The following is a 19,386-nucleotide window of genomic DNA, read 5'->3' on the forward strand; positions in this document are numbered from 1 at the left end:
AGAGAAGATCTGCCTTGCAGGTTTTTTGGCATTGTATAATTCCTGAGTAGCCTCTTCAATTTTGAAATGGAGGTTCCATTCCTTCCTGAAATAAGAATTTTTAGGAAGATGAAGGAGTTAAAGAACTGTTTAAGTTTTTGCCTTGTTACACAGCCAGTTGTGTTGTAATCCTCTGCCAGCCCTGCCTGCCTCTTAGAAAAATAATCAGAAACTGTTGGTAAGGCTAATGAAATGCTGGGTTTCTGAATATGAAAAAGTTAGTGCCATTCTTTCCATGACTCCTCCCAAATGTGCCTTCTCAGGGAGTAGATTTTATTCCAGGGAGAACATGGGACCTTAGGAACCACGGGAATTTCTGAGGATAATGGAGAAGCTCACTGGCCCTCCTCCCAAATAGCAGCATGGCATTTTGAAAGTGACCCTCCACCTCTCTTGATCTCTAGGTGTAGTAAAGTTGATCACTGCTCTTTTTGAACTTTTGGGTAGGGTTTATGAGGCCTGCACATTGATTTCTTTTTTGGCAGGGTGTGAAGCCTCCCAGGGAGCAGGGATGCAGTTCCAGCCTATCTGGAGGTGTCCAGCTTCTCTGCTGCCCTCCATGCTGCCCCAGCAGCATTCTCTTCTTCCAGGGTTTGTTTGGTATGGCAAAAACCCTTCCCCTCCTGCTACCCAGGACCAGAATGGGGTTCAGATGGAAAAACACATCTCCCCAGGAAGCTTACAAATCCCTGAGGGTCAGGAAACAAATGCATCGCGGTTTTTATTGGGACCCGTTACGGCTCCAGGTTTTGGCCAGCAATGTGAGAAAAACACTCAATGCTGTTCCCCTAAAATGAGGAGAACACTCCTGTGGGAGATGTGGGCCTATCACATCCATGGACAGTTTTCTGCTGGAGACCAGGGTGTGGCCCTTGGATGACCCCTGAGCACTCCAACAATCGTTTTGGAAAGCTGGAATGTCTCATCTTCCCAGAGGGGAGCTTGAGGATCTGGTTTCTTCAGTGGCAGAGCAGAGATAAGGAGTTTATCAAGCTTGGTGCCTAACAGGCAGAATGGTCAGCAAGTGTTCAAGCACCTCTTTCCTTGTGGATTCCTGGGTCAGAATACACTGGTTTGCTGAAAAGAAAATCTTCTTCTAGGAATGTGCTAGTCCAAACAAAGGTCTAACCAGGAGAGGCTTCCCAAGGAGGGAGTTGCTGGGTAAGGGAGTGAGGGGGAATCACTTGACTGAACAGCCAGCTCAGCTGAAATGCAGCATAACCCCATGGGGTGTCCCTGCTCCATCCTCAGGGCTCATTGGGGCACCCAAAAATCCCCTCATCCAGGCAAATTCCCTGGCTCCTGGTTGTTAGGCCACATCTGTAAGGTGACAAGCCAACATGCCAAGGGGGCAGGAGTCACCTGCTGCAGAGAACCTGCAGCCAGCCCCAAATGTAACAAAGCCTGGCCCTTTCCAAGTCCGCTGGGATCAACATCAGCACTTGAGCTATGATTTCATAGATGAGAACAAATTTTTGTGATAGGACAAAGGGTGATGGCTTTAAACTGAGGGAGGGTCGATTTAGATGAGATAAAAAACCCAATTTTTTTACAGTGAGGCCCTGGCAGCTGTGGCTGCCCCAGGATCCCTGGAAGTGTCCAAGGCCAGGCTGTTGCAGAGATTGTCCTCCTTGACTTGTGTTTTATTCCATGTGCTTTTTTCCCATCTGGAAGAACAGAGTGGTACCACAGGCATTTTTGTTCTTACTGACTCCCAGGCCAGAGGCACAATTGTGGCCAGAGCATGTGTGGAAGGCAGGTATGAATGAGCAATGCTTCAAAAGCACCTCTCCTCTTCCTTTCTTTCTTCCAGAGTCTCCTGAAATTGGGCCCTCAGTTGTGGTGCACACCACTGTGGCCTTTGGCAGCGAGCACCTGGACTCAGACCCTGAGGAGGTGCAGCAGATCATTCTCAGCCACCTGCAGAGGATTGTGCCCTCCCTGCCTAAACCAAGCAGCATCAAGTGCCAGAGATGGAGATACTCCCAGGTACTCAGCTGGGAGGACCTGCTGGGGCTGCATTTTCCATCCTCAGGGAGCAAGAGGAGAGGAATGGTTGCTCAGTATCCATAACAAATTCCTCCAGGCAGCCATGAGCAGCATCCAGGGCTGGCCAGCACAGCCAGGTCATTTTTAGCCATTTTCTAACATCCTTGGCCTGGCTCAGCAGTGAGTTGTGCAGCTCTCCTGGTAAGCAGGGGCAGGAGCAGTGTACAGGAAGGAAGTAAATCCCACGTAATTCGGTGGGATTTTCACTGGTATTTAAAAATCCTGACTCAATACATCTGTGTGCATCCAAAAGTACGTGGTATTATTAGCAAAATTCCCACCCTGCCACAGAAGAGCAGAAGTACAGACGTACTAATTGTTATTATTTGATTTGGCCCAGCTCAATTTAACAGAATGTTATGTGAAAAGGATTTTAAAGTAAACTACCTAAGGGTACTAATAGCAAAATGTGCATATTTTGCAGGCTTCTTTTAAAAATCCAAGGAAATTGTTGGCGATTTCCTAAAGTATTGGAGTGTATCTCCATGTTTACCCAAAGCCTCTCAAGTTAATTTACATTGGTGAATTTTAACGTGGAGGTTCATACAAAATATTTACTTTTAAAGCAGTCCCCTAAAAATTTTTCCTTTTTTGAAATTGCTGTGGATGGCTGTTGTGGAGTCTGCTCATACCCCTTGATCTGCATCCAGTTTGGGAACCTGGTCTGGGTAGCACAAAGTTTATTTTTCTGCAAGTAAAGTATTGGTGGATTGCAAAAGCAACCTCAGCACGGGTATTAATACTTATATAAAACCTACCAAAATCGTGGTGTGTTCTCTAAGTTCCTCTTTATCAGTTCAGGGGGTTTTTTTGTGTCACTGCTAAGGTTCCCTGGTTGTGACATCTGACTTTTCTCCTGCCTTACCTGCTGAGAGCTGCTGGTGCTCACGAGAGCTGTGGGTGGGAGTGGGGGAGAAAAGTTGGATCCATGTGGCATTCACATTCTCTGATAAAATCCCTTTGGCCAGGATTTTTCTCCTGGGAAGCTGAGAAGCCTCAAAGAAAAGGAAAACAATTCTTATCTCATTTGCTTCTCCTGTGTTGTGCTCATGTAGAATGTATTTAAAATTTGTTTACCCAAAAGTAATCACCTAATTAAATTCTAGTGTGAGTTCTTTTAACTCATTAGCCAAGCTGTGTTGGGACTCTAAAAAGAGTCACAAGTTTTCATTATTATCTTTATAACATTCAGTAAATTTCTGTATTCTTTAGTATGGTAGAATATAATATTCATTAATATAATATAGTATAATAAAGTAATAAGTTAACCTTCTAAAAACATAAAATCAAATGCATCATTCCTGCCTTCATCAGGGCAGTCCCTGTAAATACAATAGATCCAACTCTGGAAAGGGTTCCCAAACCCCATCCAACTCCTGCTTCTGTTGCTGCTGCCAGCCAGGGCTCTGAGTCCAGCAGCTGCTGGTGCCACAGGAGGAATTATCACCAGCCTGTAATTTGGTGGATGAATGTCAGTATGTCTTAGGTTGCAGATAAGTCCGTGTAGGTCAGACCCGTTATCTCAATAAAGAGATCTCTAAAGCCACCCTATAAAATAATCACTGCCTAAATGAAATATCTGGGGCAGAGCTCCCTCTTTCTCCTAAAGCTCTCTTTACTTTCAATTATAATAAGCTGTTGCCACAGAGGCCAAGGGAACTGATAAGATGGGTGCCTGTTTCCCCTGACTCTTTTAGTTGGGATTTATCCTACTCGTTAATTAAATCCGGCTGTAACATCCTTCACATGGCCAAACACAATCCTGGGATTAAAATGCAGACATTACAATTATCCATGGCAGATGAGGGATTAGGACTTCCAAAATTCTACTGACACTACTTAGCAGCACAGCTGCAGCTCTGGATCCCCTTGCTCTAATTATGGTGAAGGCACCATTAGCATTCAGAGCCAGCAGCTTCCCAACCCACCGTGTGTCTTTGACACTTTGTCACTTTGTCACTTTGTCACTTTATATGGAATTACTGAGGCTGGAAAACACCTCCAAGATCTTTAACCAAATACCAGGAGGGGTAGGAGCTGTTTGGTACAACCAGCACCAAATAAACACTGGGTAGTCAAAGAGAAAGGGCACTCAAAGAAGACTTTTTCTGCCAAGTCTTTCTGCATTGTTTGCACTCAGCTCGACCTGTGAGAAAAATTCAGGAATAAATTAAGTACTGACTTAAAACTGGTCTGAGGGAGAAGCTCTCTCTGGATTTGCCATACCTGCATAGCTGAATAAAGTGTAAGGGGTTACAATTGGTTATTTCAGCTAATTTCCTCCTTTGGATGGTAACACCCAGTAGCAGAAAATGCAGCCAGCAACATAAATGTGGGTGCTTTGCAGCTCATCCACACTTGGCAGTGGCAGAGAATGTCTCAGCAGTGGCCAGCTGAGGGTACATCTGAATCAGTGGAAAAATCCCCTGGATTTAGCAAGATTCCTTGGAAGCTGACAGTACCACAAGGGGATACAGCAATGGTTTACTGGGTGGAAATCCATGGAATCATCAAAAGAAAATTGTAAGGGTCTCATGCTTTAGTAGGGTAGACAGCAGCAGCAATTTCTGCATGCAAAGGGTGCTCAGGCCTTGGCAGGGGCTGCCCAGGGAGCTTTGCAGTGCCCAGCCCTGCAGGTGTCCCAGCAAGGGCTGGAGGTGGCACTCAGTGCTCTGGGCTGGGGACAAGGTGGGCACTGGGCACAGCTGGCACTCCATGGGCTGGCAGGGATTTTCCAGCCTCAGGGACCCTGGGGTTCTGTGATCCAGAGACAGGAGGTTGAACCTGTCTGGGATTTTGCAAGCCCCACTTTGCTGATGTGAGATCACCCTCACACCTTTTTGGATCTCAGACAAGTCATATCTACTGAGAATAAAACACAACGAGCTGTACAGTTTCTAAATTTCCACTCACAATCAAGTTTCACTCTATTCACCTCCCAGAAGTAAGTATTTTACTGTGGTGCCTTGATGGTTAATGTTTGGATTTACCTTTGGGAGTGGGAGGCCAGGCTGGACAGGGCTTGGAGCAGCCTGGGATAGTGGAAGGTGTCCCTGTCCATGGCAGAGATGATTTTTAAGGTCCCTTCCAACCCAAACCATCCTGTGGTTCTGTGATGTGCATCTCAGGAGCACAGATCTTTCTGGTGTGAAATTCAGGTCAATGAAATACTTTCTCTCCCCACTCCCTTTATGTTTCTCATTCTCAGGTTACCAGAGCTGTGCCCAATTGTCCAGGACAGATGATTCTTCACACTCAGCCTCTCCTGATCTGTGGGGGTGATGGATTCACTCGTTCCAACTTTGATGGCTGCATTGAGTCTGCCATGAGCCTTGCAGAGGCTGTGAAGCCTCATTTAGAGCAATTTCAAACTCAGGCTGCTAAAATTCCTCTAGATTTGTTATGAATTTTTGCTGTGATGGATCAAATTTGAGTTTAACATCAACATCATCTTGCAAGAAACAAAGAAAGGAAGATGTATCAGCACCCTGAAATAATTATTGGGATGGAATTAAATTGAATTTTCCAGGATCTGTGCTCAGAGTGGTTACTTTGATTAAAATAAGACTTTCCCTGGCTGTAGGCAGAGGCACAGAGCTCCAGCACTCTTGCCAGGTCTCCTGGTACTTTTACAGCCCATGAAAATTATGTCAAGGAGAGGAGCCTGACTTGAAGCAGCACAAAAATCCATGAAGCTGGAGAGTTTATTCCTTGGTAACTCCTTATTTTCTCCTTGTCCTAGTGACAGGACACAGGGGAATGGCTCCCAGTGCCAGAGGGCAGGGCTGGATGGGATATTGGGAATGAGGAATTGTTCCCTGGCAGGGTGGGCAGGCCCTGGCACAGGGTGCCCAGAGCAGCTGGGGCTGCCCCTGCATCCCTGGCAGTGCCCAAGGCCAGGCTGGAGCAGCCTGGGACAGTGGAAGGTGTCCCTGCCATGGCAGGGGTGGCACTGGATTGGTTCAGACATTCCTCAGAAATTAAGCAAGAAATAATTTATTTATTTTAAATGGCATTTTAACTTGCCCTTCCTCTTCTATCACGTGTCACATGTCTAGTACCTCTCTACCACAGCACTGAAAATAACAAAATATAGCAGAGAGGATTTAAACCATTAGAGGAGTACAATTCAGCCTCTGTTTTTCTTATTTCACCCAAATCTGACATCCTGTATCACACCAGCTGACCACAGTGATTTACTGCTGCCTTTGGCCATTTCTTGTGGAGTATTTTAAGTGACACTAAGAATTTAAGACTTGTTAATTTAAAAAGTAGGCAGAAAACTGAATGTGAGGCATGTTTGGCTCAGTGGTTGCTCTCTGAAGGGCTGTGATGCTCTTTCAGGGGCTTTGTGTCAGCATCAGCCTCTGACACCAGCAGTGCCAGACCAGTGCAGATGTCTCTGACTCCTCCTTTCATCAATCTCTCAGCTTTGGTCACCCTGATGCCTTGAAGTGCCCAAATCACAGATTCAGAGATGGTTTTTGAGTCATGAGATTTTTCAATTTGGAGCTTTTTCAAATCCTGGTGAGTCTCAAATTGCTCCTTCCTCAGATGCCAGGATCAATGGGGTGGGGAAATCCCTCCCAGCCCGTGGAGCCCCCCCTTGTCCCCAGCCCAGAGCACTGAGTGCCACCTCCAGCCCTTGCTGGGACACCTGCAGGGCTGGGCACTGCAAAGCTCCCTGGGCAGCCCCTGACAAGGCCTGAGCACCCTTTGCATGCAGAAATTCCTCCTGAAAATATCATGCCAGTCTACCAATTCTGCAGCATCCCTCCAGGTTAAGATGATTTAGGTAAAAACTGCTTGGTTTTTGGTTTTTTTTTTTTTTTAAGGTGGAGAGGAAAAGCTGTTGGATGTATTCCTCTGGGGAGCAGGAATGCTGGGAGCAGGGAGATGTGGAATTCCCACACAGGGTGATGTCTCAAAGAGCCCACTGTGTCCAGAAAGGTGGCAACAGAAGAGACTTGTCTGCTTGATTTCCTGGGATTTGCCCTGATTTTTGATTAACTGGCAGATCCATCCATTCCAGCCTCTCTCTGCTTGTTCCCAGACAAGGGGCATGGCTGTGTCTGCTCTCATCTGTGCCACAAGCACAGCCTGAATTGGAGCTGGAGCCTCCCAGCTCCCAGACCACGATGTTCTTGTGTTCCTCATCACAAGGAAAGTCAGGGCCATGGGTTCTCAAAGCCCTCCAGCTCCCAGCTGTGGTAATTTCCACCCAGGGAACATCCCCTGGCAGGGCTGGCCTGTGGCATCCTGTGCAGCCACTGCTCTTACTCTGGGACCAGGGAATGTGGGAACAGGACTGCAATGGATGGATCTGCCATCAAAAGTCACATCCATGCAGGGAAAATCCCAGGAAATCAACCAGACAAGTCTCTTCTGTCTCCAGAGACCTGGGCTGTGATTTTGCACAAGCATATGAAAATAATTTAAGAGATTAATTTAGTTTTGGAGACTTGGGGGTTTTTGTGTTGGTTCTTTTTTTTTTTTTTTAATTATTTTTAAAAGTCAGCTGCAGGTGGGAGGTGCTGCCCAGCTGAAAGCACCCCTGTGACCACATTTCCTCTTGCTGGAGGGGCAGCCTTGTGCTGGTGCAGCCCCAGACTGAAAGCAGAGGTCTCTGCTGCTGCAGTGGCACCAGCGTGGGGTGTGACCTCCTCCTTGAGACAGTGCAAGGAAGAGGAACCTGACCCTGTCTGTGCCACCCTGACTGTGTCTGGGTCACCATCCCCAGCCTGGCACCAGGGGCTCTGTGGCTGCCTGGGCCAGGGTAGTGTTTGCTGCGCTGCAAATGCCAGAGTGAGCAGCTCCAAGGGGATGGGGACAGGGCACAGGGAGGCTGGGACAGGGCACAGGGAGGCTGGGACAGGGCACAGAGAGGCTGGGACAGGGCACAGGGAGGCTGGGACAGGCCATTGGGAGCTGTGCTGGACCCAGGAGCCCAGCTGCTCCTAGGGGAGGACCATGGCACTCTCTGAGCACCTTGAGCCCCTGTGCAGAGATTTCCCCGGAGCCAGAGCCGGTTTTGCCTCTAATCCATCCCCTGGCTCAGCTGTGCTGGCCCTAAGCCGCTTTGTGAGGCAGAGCTGGAGCCCTGAAATCCCAGAGCCTTCTGCTGCTGCTGTGCCCTGATCACTGCAGCTCCTCCCTGGCATCCTCCTGGGCATTTGTGTTTCATTCCCACTCTCGGGTGGCACCTCCAGGATCAGCCCCATGGGGCACGGAGCAGCCCCTTTGCCAAGGAGGAGGAGGAGGAGGAGGAGGAGGAGGAGGAGGAGGAGGAGGAGGAGGGAGAGTGACTGGCTTCATTTTCAAGAAGATCCAAGCAAACTTTCTCCCCTGGAGGTAAATAAAAATGGAAACAGGGGGAGAATTATGGCTTGTTGGAATCCAGCATGCAAGGAGCTCTCAGAACTTTGTAAGGCCAAGCTTGGAATTAAACACAGGATTTTACCTGAGACCTCAGAAAAGGCTTCCAAACTTAGGTGCTAGAAGTGAAAATGTGTACTTATAGTTTAAAGCAGAGACACCTTAAGTTAAAAAGAAGAAAGTTTAGAGTTTTAGAGTTTTAAAGATATAAAAATAAAAGTAGTTGCAAGGGTAGACAAGGAATTTAGAATGCAGTACTGTAGGTTTGTGTGTCATAACATGATTAGCTAAGAAAGCTTACAGTGTAACAAGAGTCCATAAGATGAAATCTTTAAAGATTAAGTAAAAAACATAAATATCCTTGTTTTATTATCAATAAATCCTTAAGAAGTCTTGTAATTAAGGGTCTTATAACTTTCTAAACCATACAATAAAGATGTAGCCAAACTCACCCTTCTTACCTATATAAAAGACAAATAAAATAAACCACATCATCAAAACCAGTTCAGAAGTCCCATCTCTAACTCATTCAAAAATCCCAATAATGGCTCAACCCCAGTGAAGAAATTTCATGTTGGGTAAAGGGGTGCAGGACAATTGCTGTCATCTTGGAGGCTGTGGTGATGAAACCCCTGGAGACCCCTGGAAAGGCTTCTCATCCTTTCCCAATTTTCATCCCATGGAAAGCCCAGCCAGGTGTGTGTGTCTGTCACCCTCATCCCCGAACATCTGGGGAAGGGTTTTTAGTGCTGGGGCCTCGCATGGGCTGAGCACTGACTCAACCCCAGTGGAGAAATTTCATGTAAAGGGGTGCAGGACAGGTGGCTGTCATCTTGGAGGCTGTGGTGATGAAACCCCTGGAGACCCTTGGAGAGCCTCATGCTTCTCATCCTTTCCCAGTTTTCATCCCAATTTCCATCCCAGCCGGGTGTGTGTGGCTGTCACCCTCATCCCCAAACATCTGGGGAAGGGTTTTTAGTACTGAGGGCTCTCATGGGTTGAACATTGGCTCAACCCCAGTGGAGAAATTTTGTGTTGGGTAAAGGGGGTGCAGGGCAGGGTGCTGTCAACTTGGGGGTTGTGGTGATGAAACCCCTGGAGACCCTTGGAAAGGCTTCTCATCCTTTCCCAGTTTTCATCCCAATTTTCACCCCAGCTGGGTGTGTGTGGCTGTCCCTCATCCCCGAACATCTGGGGAAGGGTTTTTAATGCTGAGGACTTGCATGGGTTGAGCACTGGCTCAACCCCAGTGGAGAAATTTCATGTGCAGGGCAGGTTGCTGTCATTTTGGAGGCTGTGGTGACAAAACCCCTGGAGACCCTTGGAAAGGCTTCTGGTCCTTTCCCAGTTTTCACCCCATGGGTGTGTGTGTCTGTCACCCTCATCCCTGAACACCTGGGGAAGGGTTTTCAGTGCTGAGGGCTCGCATGGGTTGAGAACTGGAGAAATTTCGTGTTGAGTAAAGGGGTGCAGGGCAGGGTGCTGTCATCTTGGGGGTTGTGGTGATGAAACCCCTAGAGACCCTTGGAAAACCTCGTTTCTTGTCCTTTCCCGATTTTCATCCTAAGTTTCATCCCAGCTGTGTGTGTGGCTGTCACCCTCATCCCCAAACACCTGGGGAAGGGTTTTTAGTGATGAGGGCTCAACCCCAGCGGAGAAATTTCATGTGCAGGGCAGGTCGCTGTCATTTTGGGGACTGTGGTGATGAAACCCCTGGAGACCCTTGGAAAGGCTTCTGGTCCTTTCCCAGTTTTCACCCCACGGGTGTGTGTGTCTGTCACCCTCACCCCTGAACACCTGGGGAAGGGTTTTCAGTGCCGAGGGCTCACGTGGGTTGAGCACTGGAGAAATTTTGTGTTGAGTAAAGGGGTGCAGGGCAGGTTGCTGTCATCTTGGGGGCTGTGGTGATGAAACCCCTGGAGACCCTTGGAAAACCTTGTGTTTCTTGTCCTTTCCCAGTTTTCATCCCAATTTTCATCCCAGCTGGGTGTGTGTGGCTGTCACCCTCGTTCCCAAACACCTGGGGAAGGGTTTTTAGTGATGAGGGCTCAACCCCAGCGGAGAAATTTCATGTGCAGGACAGGTCGCTGTCATTTTGGAGGCTGTGGTGACGAAACCCCTGGAGACCCTTGGAAAGGCTTCTGGTCCTTTCCCAGTTTTCACCCCACGGGTGTGTGTGTCTGTCACCCTCATCCCTGAACACCTGGGGAAGGGTTTTCAGTGTCGAGGGCTCGCATGGGTTGAGCACTGGAGAAATTTTGTGTTGAATAAAGGGGTGCAGGGCAGGGTGCTGTCATCTTGGGGGCTGTGGTGACGAAACCCCTGGAGACCCTTGGAAAGGCTCCTGGTCCTTTCCCAGTTTTCACCCCACGGATGTGTGTGTCTGTCACCCTCACCCCCGAACATCTGGGGAAGGGTTTTCAGTGCCGAGGGCTCTCACCCATGCCCATGCGAGCCGTGCTGTGGGAAAACGAGCCCGTTCCGCTGTGCCCCTGCCGCCCGGTCACGGGGCCGCTGCGGTCAACCACAGCTCAGCGTGACATTATCTGCCGTGCTCAGGGCTGCAGCCCAGCCCAGCGGCACCTCCTCCCTCACCTGTGCCGGGCCCGACATCCTTCCTTTCTCAGCGCTATCAGCCGCTCGCATCTCCCCCGTGCCGCGGGCTGCGCGCCCAGGGCTCCCTGCAGGGATGCGAGCGCCCCGGGCTAGGGTTTCACCGTCCTTTTTCAGACCAGATCTGGGGGAAAATGTTTTTTTTTAAAAACAAAACAAAACGTGGTGGGCAGTCAGAGCTGGATATAGGTCAGCCTCTGTCCCGGCAGCTGGTTCCCGAGCCAGAGCGCAGGGAAAGGGGATGAGCTGGCGGGAGAGGAGGGGATGGGCCACTCTCCTTTGCTGTCGGATTATGTTCTTTGCTGACCCAGAGATGGGGTAACTGAGAGGCGTTTATTCTTTTATTCTTTATTCTATTATTCTATTAAACTTTTCATTCTATTTTTAGTCTTATGAGAAGAGCGAGATGATACAGATGTTATAATTCACACCATCACAATCAGAAACTGCTTCTTAATTACAATACACTATAAGTGTTTCTTTATATTTTACAATACACTATAAATGTTTCTTATCTTTCTATCAGCTTTAGCTACACTATGCTGAAAATACCTTAAAACTAATAATCTAAAATTACCCCTCGTAAATCTTACCTCAATGTGTCTTTCTTAATTCCATTTCTCTAAAGTATCTAGTCTTATTTAGAAAACTACCTTTTGAAACTTGTTTCTAGTTCTACTCCTCTCTTACCAATATCTTGTTCTATAGCATTTCCAAGTCAGCATTTCTTATCTCAAAGTTTACATGCGAATACACACTGTATGAGCCTTCTGTTAAGGGTTTAAAATTTTCTATAAATCCATTCCCCACACTTTGCCACCTTCTCCAGCGCAGAAAATCCCGGCTCAGCACCTCGAGTTTAGCCAGGCACGGCCGCCGCTCCCGTTTGCAGCAAACCATTCACACATTCCCCGGCACGGGCGGGATGGAGCCTCGGGAACACGCCGGGACAAAGGGATTTTTGTTCTCCAGCTGCTCCCAGATGTGATGCTGCAATAGCGCGGCTGTTGCTCTGTCCAGGGAGAGCTGGAGCGAGTCTGGTCCAAATCAGATCATCAGCACCCCTCATCCCCGTCATTTGGGGTTTGCTGCCTCCCTCAGCGCACCTGGGTAGTGCAAATCCCACTTTCCTTTGATTTAAAAGGCAGTCCTGGGGGCCAGCTTGGGAATGCAAGCTGCAAGCACAGCAGGACGGGAGCAAGTGTAAATAATCCCTGTTACACATCACAGCTCCAGCCCTTGCCAAGGGACTCGCCAAAGGATTTTTGAGCAGCTCTGGGTTGGGGAGAAACCCGGGTTTCTGCCCCAAATGTGGTTGGAGATGGTTCCTGGCTGTTTCTGCAGAGCTCATCTCAATTCCACCCCCTGCACTGTGTGCTGGAAGTGGGAAGTGAAGCAGCAAATGAAAGGGACCCATCTGCACATGGTCCTGGTCCTGGACTGAGCCTTTCTCAACCTCCTGCTCTGGGTGGATTTCCTTTAGGTGTCCTGGGCTTTTCCCTTAGAACTTAACTCACAGGTAGGATTGATGCTGAGCGAGCAGCTCAGCTCCAGAGAGAGGAATTTGGTCGGGCAGGGAGAATTTCAGGAACAGTTCATGCCCCAGCCACATGGTCAGGAGATCCTTGGCCAAGAAGGGGACATAATTTGAAGGAGTGTATTTTTCTTTGCTCAAATCTGCCTAAAAATAGGTGAATTTTCCTTTTGTGGAACTTGTCTTCTTCTCTCCTTCTTGTCTGCAAGTATTATTTTTTAATTTGGCCAGTAAGAGAACGATCTTTTTTTGTATGGATAATTAAAAAAATATATAGATATTTTGCTTCTCATTTTCCCTGGAGGTCATAAGTGGAGATGAAAATCCCAAGGCATATTTGCTGCTGCAGTGTACACACAGAGGGCTTCATGTGGGGGTGCTCAGCCTGGCCTGGGTCCAGGTAGTCATTTTGAGAGGAATAAGACATCCAACTCCTAAACTAGTGAGAAAAACAGAGCTGGGACACTGTGAGGCAGATTTTCTGCCTGCATCTGTAAGCACAGGGTGCTAAAGAAATCCCTGCTTCCAGGGAGCGGCCAGAGGGTTAATTTTGGCTCCCTCTGCCTCACTTTATTCTTTGAATAATGAAATTAGTTGTTCCAGAGTCTTTTGAAGGGCTGAGCTGAGCCTTCTTGCAGAACAATACACGCTGTGCTCTCGATGTGAGTGCCCTTATGGTGAACTTTGAGCTACACATCTGCTATAAAGAAGTAACTCTTATTCCCACTTGGCCACGGCTGGGGAAGGATTCCAGCTCCATCCACGCCTCGGCACAGCTCTGTTTGCTCCATGCAGGCCTGGCCTGGGAGCAGAGGAGTAGGAACCATTTGGAAAGCTCGTTAGAACGCCCCGGCACGTTCGGCGCTTTCCTCGGGCGAGGAGAGCTGGAGATGAGCCCTGCAGGAGCTGAGCATGCGACGAAGCTCCAGCCCATGGCCAGCAAAGCTCCTTAAACCTGGCATCAACGTCCCAGCTGGGCCAGGAGGCTGCACCAGCAATTCCCTCGGGGTGCTTTTGGGCGGTGCTTAGAGAATCCCAGAATCCCCGAGCTTGGAAAAGCCCTCCCTGCCCATGGAATCCCAATGCCCACCTTGTCCCCAGCCCAGAGCCACCTCCAGCCCTTCCTTGGACACCTCCAGCCCTTCCTGGGACACCTCCAGGGCTGGGCACTCCAAAGCTCCCTGGGCAGCCCCTGCCAAGGCCTGAAATTGAATTCCAAAATGGAATGATAGAAATGGGATTGTGGGTGTGGAGTTTGAATAGAAGTGTGTGGTATCACATGGTGGAAGAGTTAGAGTTTAAGGTTTTAGAATACAGTAATGTATATAAACAAGATGGAGGTTTCAGGGCAGAGGCTGATCCTTCTTCTTCACCTTCCTCTCCATGGGTTTGGGTGGTTTTGTGTAATTGGATAAAAAAGTCCACGTTGCAGGCCATGGGTGGTTGGTTATTGGGTTAAAAGTAAAAATAATTCAGGTATCATTTCTTAATTGGACAGTTTATCCTTAAAAGGCCTTGTAGAGAGAGAGATGGGGCTCCATTTTTAGTTTGTCAAAGTGAAGTGCTGTAGAACTCAGGGTTTGTGAGACTGTAACTGAGATAATTCACCCTTTGCATGCAGAAATTGCTGCTGCTGTCCAAGCTGAGCCTCCCCTGGCCCAGCTTGAGGCCCTTTGCCCTTGTCCTGTCCCTGTTCCCTGGCAGCACAGCCCGGCCCCCCCTGGCTGTCCCCTCCTGGCAGGGAGTTGTGCAGAGCCACAAGGGCCCCCTGAGCCTCCTTTGCTCCAGGCTCAGCCCCTGCCCAGCTCCATCCACTGCTTCATCTTTATAGCAAAGCTGGTCCTGCAGCCTCCACTTTTCCTGCTCCCTTTGTTATCCCTGCTGCTGGGGCTGAGGGATGCCCAGGATGGACAGCGAGGGTGGGCAGGCCCTGGCACAGGGTGCCCAGAGAAGCTGTGACACCCTGGATCTCTGGAAATGTCCAAGGACAGGGCTTGGAGCAGCCTGGGATAGTGGAAGGTGTCCCTGCCCATGGCAGAGGTTGGAGTGAGACAGGCCCTTTATTTTGGTAAACCAGAAAAAGCAGGACAAAGGTGTAGGAAGGAGACTGAAATGGTGAGAGCTCAAGGTGTGGTGGCATCTCCCTGGAGAGCCTGGTTCTCAAATGGACATGACATTTGTTAGTTATTGCAGGCAGCACTGATGGTATCAGTGAAAACCACCAGTGGCAAAATAAGTGGCAAGCTGTGGGTGTCACAGTGTCACCTTTAGCATCACCAGGTGTCTGTGTGGGATGATTCATGCAGTCACAGTGGCTTGGTCACACGAGGTGTTAGATCAGATGGTTTCTCACACCATCACATGGAGTTCAACAAAAGACAAAAAGACAAAAGAAATGAAAAAATGAAAAAATGAAAAAATGAAAAAAGACAAATTCTGTCGCTTCTTCTTCCTTTGCTTTTAGGGTTGCTGTTGGCTGTGGGTCAGGATTGTCTCATTTGAAATTATTTTCCCCTCATCATCTCAGCTCCTCTTCTTCATGCTGGTGCCACCTCCATCCCACATCAACATCCCTCTACACCTGCAGTGGGAGGTGCTGTGCCCAAAAACGAGGTCTTCTCTCCAAAACCAGCCCTTGACCACAGGCTTCTTATCCAAGCCCCTAAATTTGAACTTGTTGAGTGGAAGTCATGGTGAAGATCACAGAAACACAGATTTGGGGCAGTTCAGTCCTCTGGAATCAGGGACTGTTTTATTTCCCTCACATGTTGCAAGAGGAGCAGCTTGGGTTCATCCCAGGATGCTGAGGAAGGGTAAAACCAGGATTTCATGCAGTGCTTGATTCATTCCTATGTCTTTTTCCTAATGGGACTGACTGCAGCTTGAAGCAGCAGGACTTGACAGGCCTTTTGTCCCTGCCCTGAGGAGCCCATGGAACTCAGTAATTCCCTCTTCACCACACGGCCAGGAAACTGCTTCATAATCTTCTTTTCCAAAGCAATATAGGCCAAGCATCCTGATCCTTTCCTTTTCAGCCTGGATCATGGTGGAGATGCTGGACATGGCTGCAGGATCCTGTAATCCCCTGGGATGTCCAGGAGCATGCACCCTGTGCTCTGCAAGAATCAGACCCATGCCTGTGGCATTCACATTTTCTGGAAAAATCCCTTTGCCCAGGATTTTCCTCCTGGGAAGCTGAGAAGCCTCAGAAAAATAGGAAAACAAATTTTTGTCTCATTTGCTTCTCCTGTGTTGTGCTCACATGTGGAATGTGTTTGGAGATTGTTTACCCACAGGTGATTGTTTCATTGGATTCTGGTGTGAGTTGTTTTGACTCTTTGGCCAATTGGGGCCAAGCTGTGTTGGGGACTCTGGAGAGAGTCACAAGTTTTCATTATTGTCTTTTTAACCTTCTGTATCTTTTCTGTATTCTTTAGTATGGTTTAGTATAGTATTCTTTAATATAATATGTATCATAAAATGATAAATTAGCCTTCTGAGAACATGGAGTAAGATTCATCATTCCTTCCTGCCACAGAACACCCCACAAATACAACACATACCCAAATCAGAATCCTCTGCTGCAGTACCTGCCCAGAGACCTGCCTTTGAAGGGCAGGACCTGAAGGAGAAAAAAAACAGGCTCTGGAATTTTGGAAATGAATTTCTGATGCCTGGTAATGGTTAAGAGCTCTGCATCATCAGTAGTTGAAGCCCACTTGTCCCTTCCCAGTGAAGAACTGAGATTGTTTTGCTGAGGCTCAATCAATGCCAGTCACCCAGTCTGAAACAAGGACTCACTGGAATGAAACCTGCCTCAAACTGGGGGAGGGGAAAAAAAAAAAAAAGAGCATGGAGGTCTCATTTTGAAGTCACCTGCTCAGAAACTCTTTGGGTTCAAAGGGTGCAAAACTTGAGCAGCATCACCCGACCTTCTCCGCTGATGTTTGAGCAAAGCAACCAAGTGGGGTCTTTTCCCCTGGTGGCAAAACCACTGGAGATGATGGCTGCTGTGGAAAAGCAGAGTTATTGCCCAACACGGAAACGTTTCCTGATCTGTTTACTAATATTTGGTGCTCCTTTCTGGATGGTGTTCAAACCCAAATCCAACCGCCCGCGTCAGCAACTTCCTGCCCTCCTCCCCACCCTCGGCCCCTGCACCCGGGGGAGCAGCAGGGATGGGAAGAGCTGGTGAGAGGCCAGGAGGGAATTGGGCTGTTGTTTTCATCTGGCAGGAGCTGTCCCAGGGACGCTGGCGCCAGGAGGGGCTCAGGGACAGCCCAGAGGCGTTTGTGGCCTGCCATGGTCCCTGACCATGGCAGGAGGGCAGGGACAGGCCCGGCCTGCCCAGCCCCTCGGGCAACCCAGGGCCGTGCCAGGCCGGTTCCTAATGGCAAATAAATGGGATCTCACAATTGTGTCTTTATGATGGGGATGTTTACAGCTGTCCCAGGCTGTGGGGGAGGGATGGGAGCTCCAGAAAGGTCAGCGCGGCTCGTGGGGCTGCTGTAACCCTGCAGCTACAGCAGGCCTGGGCTGCCTGCTGGGCCAGCCATCCCCACACAGCCTCAGCAGCATTCCACCTGCCTCCTGCTCTTTGCTGAGGGCAGGAGCTATGCTAAAAACAGGGCTTTTTGCCTTTTACTTTCTCTGCAGGTTCGTCTATGTTTGAGGTTTCAGTGTTTTCCTATCTGGCCAAAAAGCAGTGGGATCTGGGGTTTTACTTCCCTGCTCTGCTTGGATCATAAAATTAAAGATGAAGAGAATGGTTTGGGTTGAAGGGAACTTAGAGACCATCCAGTTTCTCCCCCTGCCATGAGCAGGGACACCTTCCACTGTCCCAGGTGGCTCCAAGCCTCAGTGTCCAACCTGGCCTTGGGCACTGCCAGGGATCCAGGGGCAGGCACAGCTGCTCTGGGCACCCTGTGCCAGGGCCTGCCCACCCTGCCCGGGAACAATTCCTAATTCCCAATATCCCATCCAGCCCTGCCCTCTGGAAGTGGGAAGCCATCCCTGTGTCCTGTCCCTCCAGTCCATGATGCAGGGTCCCTCTCCAGCCTCCCTGTGTCCCTTCATGCCCTGGAAGGAGCTATGAGGTCTCCCCACACCCTTCTCACAGCCCCAGCTCTCCCAGCCTGGCTCCACAGGGGAGGTGCTTCAGTTCCCTCAGCAGCTTGGTGCCTTCTCTGGACCTGCTCCAACAGTTCCACATCCTTCTTGGAGCACCAGAATGGTGCACAGGAACTTCCCTGCCCATTCATGCTCCTCAAGGGAGCTGCTGGCTCTGAAAACCCACCCTGAGCACTGCTCAGGAGGGCAGGCACCCTTCTCAAAAGTCCACTTCAGCTCAAGTCCACACCACTGGGCAGATCCATCCTAACCCAACCTGCAAGATGAGCAAAGAGCAGCATTTTGCCAGGGACACTCATTGCTCCACAGGTATCAATTCTTCCAGGGCAGCTCCCAGTTTCAGTGGCTTCAGGTCTCTGTTTAATAACTTAAAGCTCACTGTGTTCACCTCATTTTCTTATTTATTTGTGGCAGAAATCAGCACTGAATCCCCACAGAAATTGTTTACTTTGCTGTTGTCAATAGAAACTAAAGGTCAAACAATCAGAGCTGAGCCCGTGGTTCTAACTCAGTATCTGTTTATATTTTTTGCTGATGAGTGTTAATAAAAATATTTGCTTGGCCAAGGAGGCGTCACAGCTAAAACAAAGGTGGCCATGTAGTTGAGAAGTGGCGAAAATAAACTAAGCCTCCACTCAGCTGAAAGCACAGGCTGAGGGAGAATTCACAATTGCAGTCACCTCCTAAATCCATTTACACTGATCAAGGTGGGTATTTTCTCCTACAGCTGCATCCCAGCCAGGCTGAGGCACCACAGTCCTCACAATGGTATCTGCTGATCCCTCCAGCTACTTGGGCAGCTCTTTACACCTTTAAAAACACATCTGTGCAGGGTCCATTGTAGCTTTTAAAGGAGAGAAGGGCAAAGGAATACACCTGGGGACTTGAGAGTAGCCATATCTGGCACAACAAACAATTTTCTCTGGCTTACAAACTTTCCATTTGCAAGAGTTTTGGATATATGGCTTAAGCAAGGCTTGGGGGTTTTTCTCTTTTGTTCTTGTGTGTCAGATTCTAGTTTCCTTGGGGAAGAAATTGAGGGAGGGGAGGAAAAAATCATCTCTTGAGTCAAAAGAGGGTTGTACTTTTTAGATGCTTGAGCCCTCTCACTCCACCTGGTTCCATCTCTGCCAGCCATGCCCAGGCCCCCAAGCAGTCTGCACCAAAGCCTTTCCTTCCTTGTGGGAGTTGGATTAGAAAAGACAGGCTCTGGGATTTTGGAAATGAATTTGTGATGCCTGGGTAATGGTTAAGAGTTCTGTGTCATCCATAATTGAAGCCCACTTGTCCCTTCCCAGTGAAGAACTGAGATTATTTTGCTGAGTCCCAATCAATACCAGCCACCCAGTCTGAAACAAGGACTCACTGGAATGAAACCTGTCTCAAACTGGGGGAGGGGAAAAAAAAAAAGAGCGTGGAGGTCTCATTTTGAAGTCACCTGCCCAGAAACTCTTTGGGTTCAAAGGGTGCAAAACTTGAGCAGCATCACCCGATCTGCTCCGTTACCGCGGGGCTGTGAGTAATTCCGAAACCCTCACCTCTGAGGTGGAGCCAAGTGACACAAAGTGAATCACCCACAAGCCCAGGACCCTTTTCTGCTGGCAAAAGAAGCTGAGAACACGTTGCAAGTGGCACAGGTTTCTCTG

At 48.8% G+C, this 19,386-nt stretch overlaps 1 protein-coding gene across 6 annotated transcripts in view; it reads left to right on the forward strand.

Moving 5' to 3' along the window:
• Positions 1–19,386, forward strand: part of RNLS (renalase, FAD dependent amine oxidase) — an 81,691-nt gene that overhangs the window by 49,067 nt on the left and 13,238 nt on the right. For 2 of the 6 annotated variants that reach the window (XM_071438551.1, XM_071438550.1), the window contains exons 6-7: positions 1,853–2,028; positions 15,075–16,113. The exons of 1 other annotated variant lie outside the window; for it this stretch is intronic. In XM_071438551.1, the coding sequence (XP_071294652.1) occupies positions 1,853–2,028; positions 15,075–15,452 (554 nt within the window). In that variant the 3' untranslated portion in view covers positions 15,453–16,113. Of the gene's footprint in view, positions 1–1,852; positions 2,029–5,296; positions 7,949–15,074; positions 16,114–19,386 lie in introns of those variants that run through there. 3 more of the 6 variants (XM_071438553.1, XM_071438554.1, XM_071438552.1) reach the window with 2 other exon arrangements.

The sequence above is a fragment of the Agelaius tricolor genome, unplaced genomic scaffold, assembly GCF_023055355.1.
Source record: "Agelaius tricolor isolate 1412-34295 unplaced genomic scaffold, bAgeTri1.0.p SCAF_13, whole genome shotgun sequence".
Lineage (NCBI taxonomy): Eukaryota > Metazoa > Chordata > Aves > Passeriformes > Icteridae > Agelaius > Agelaius tricolor.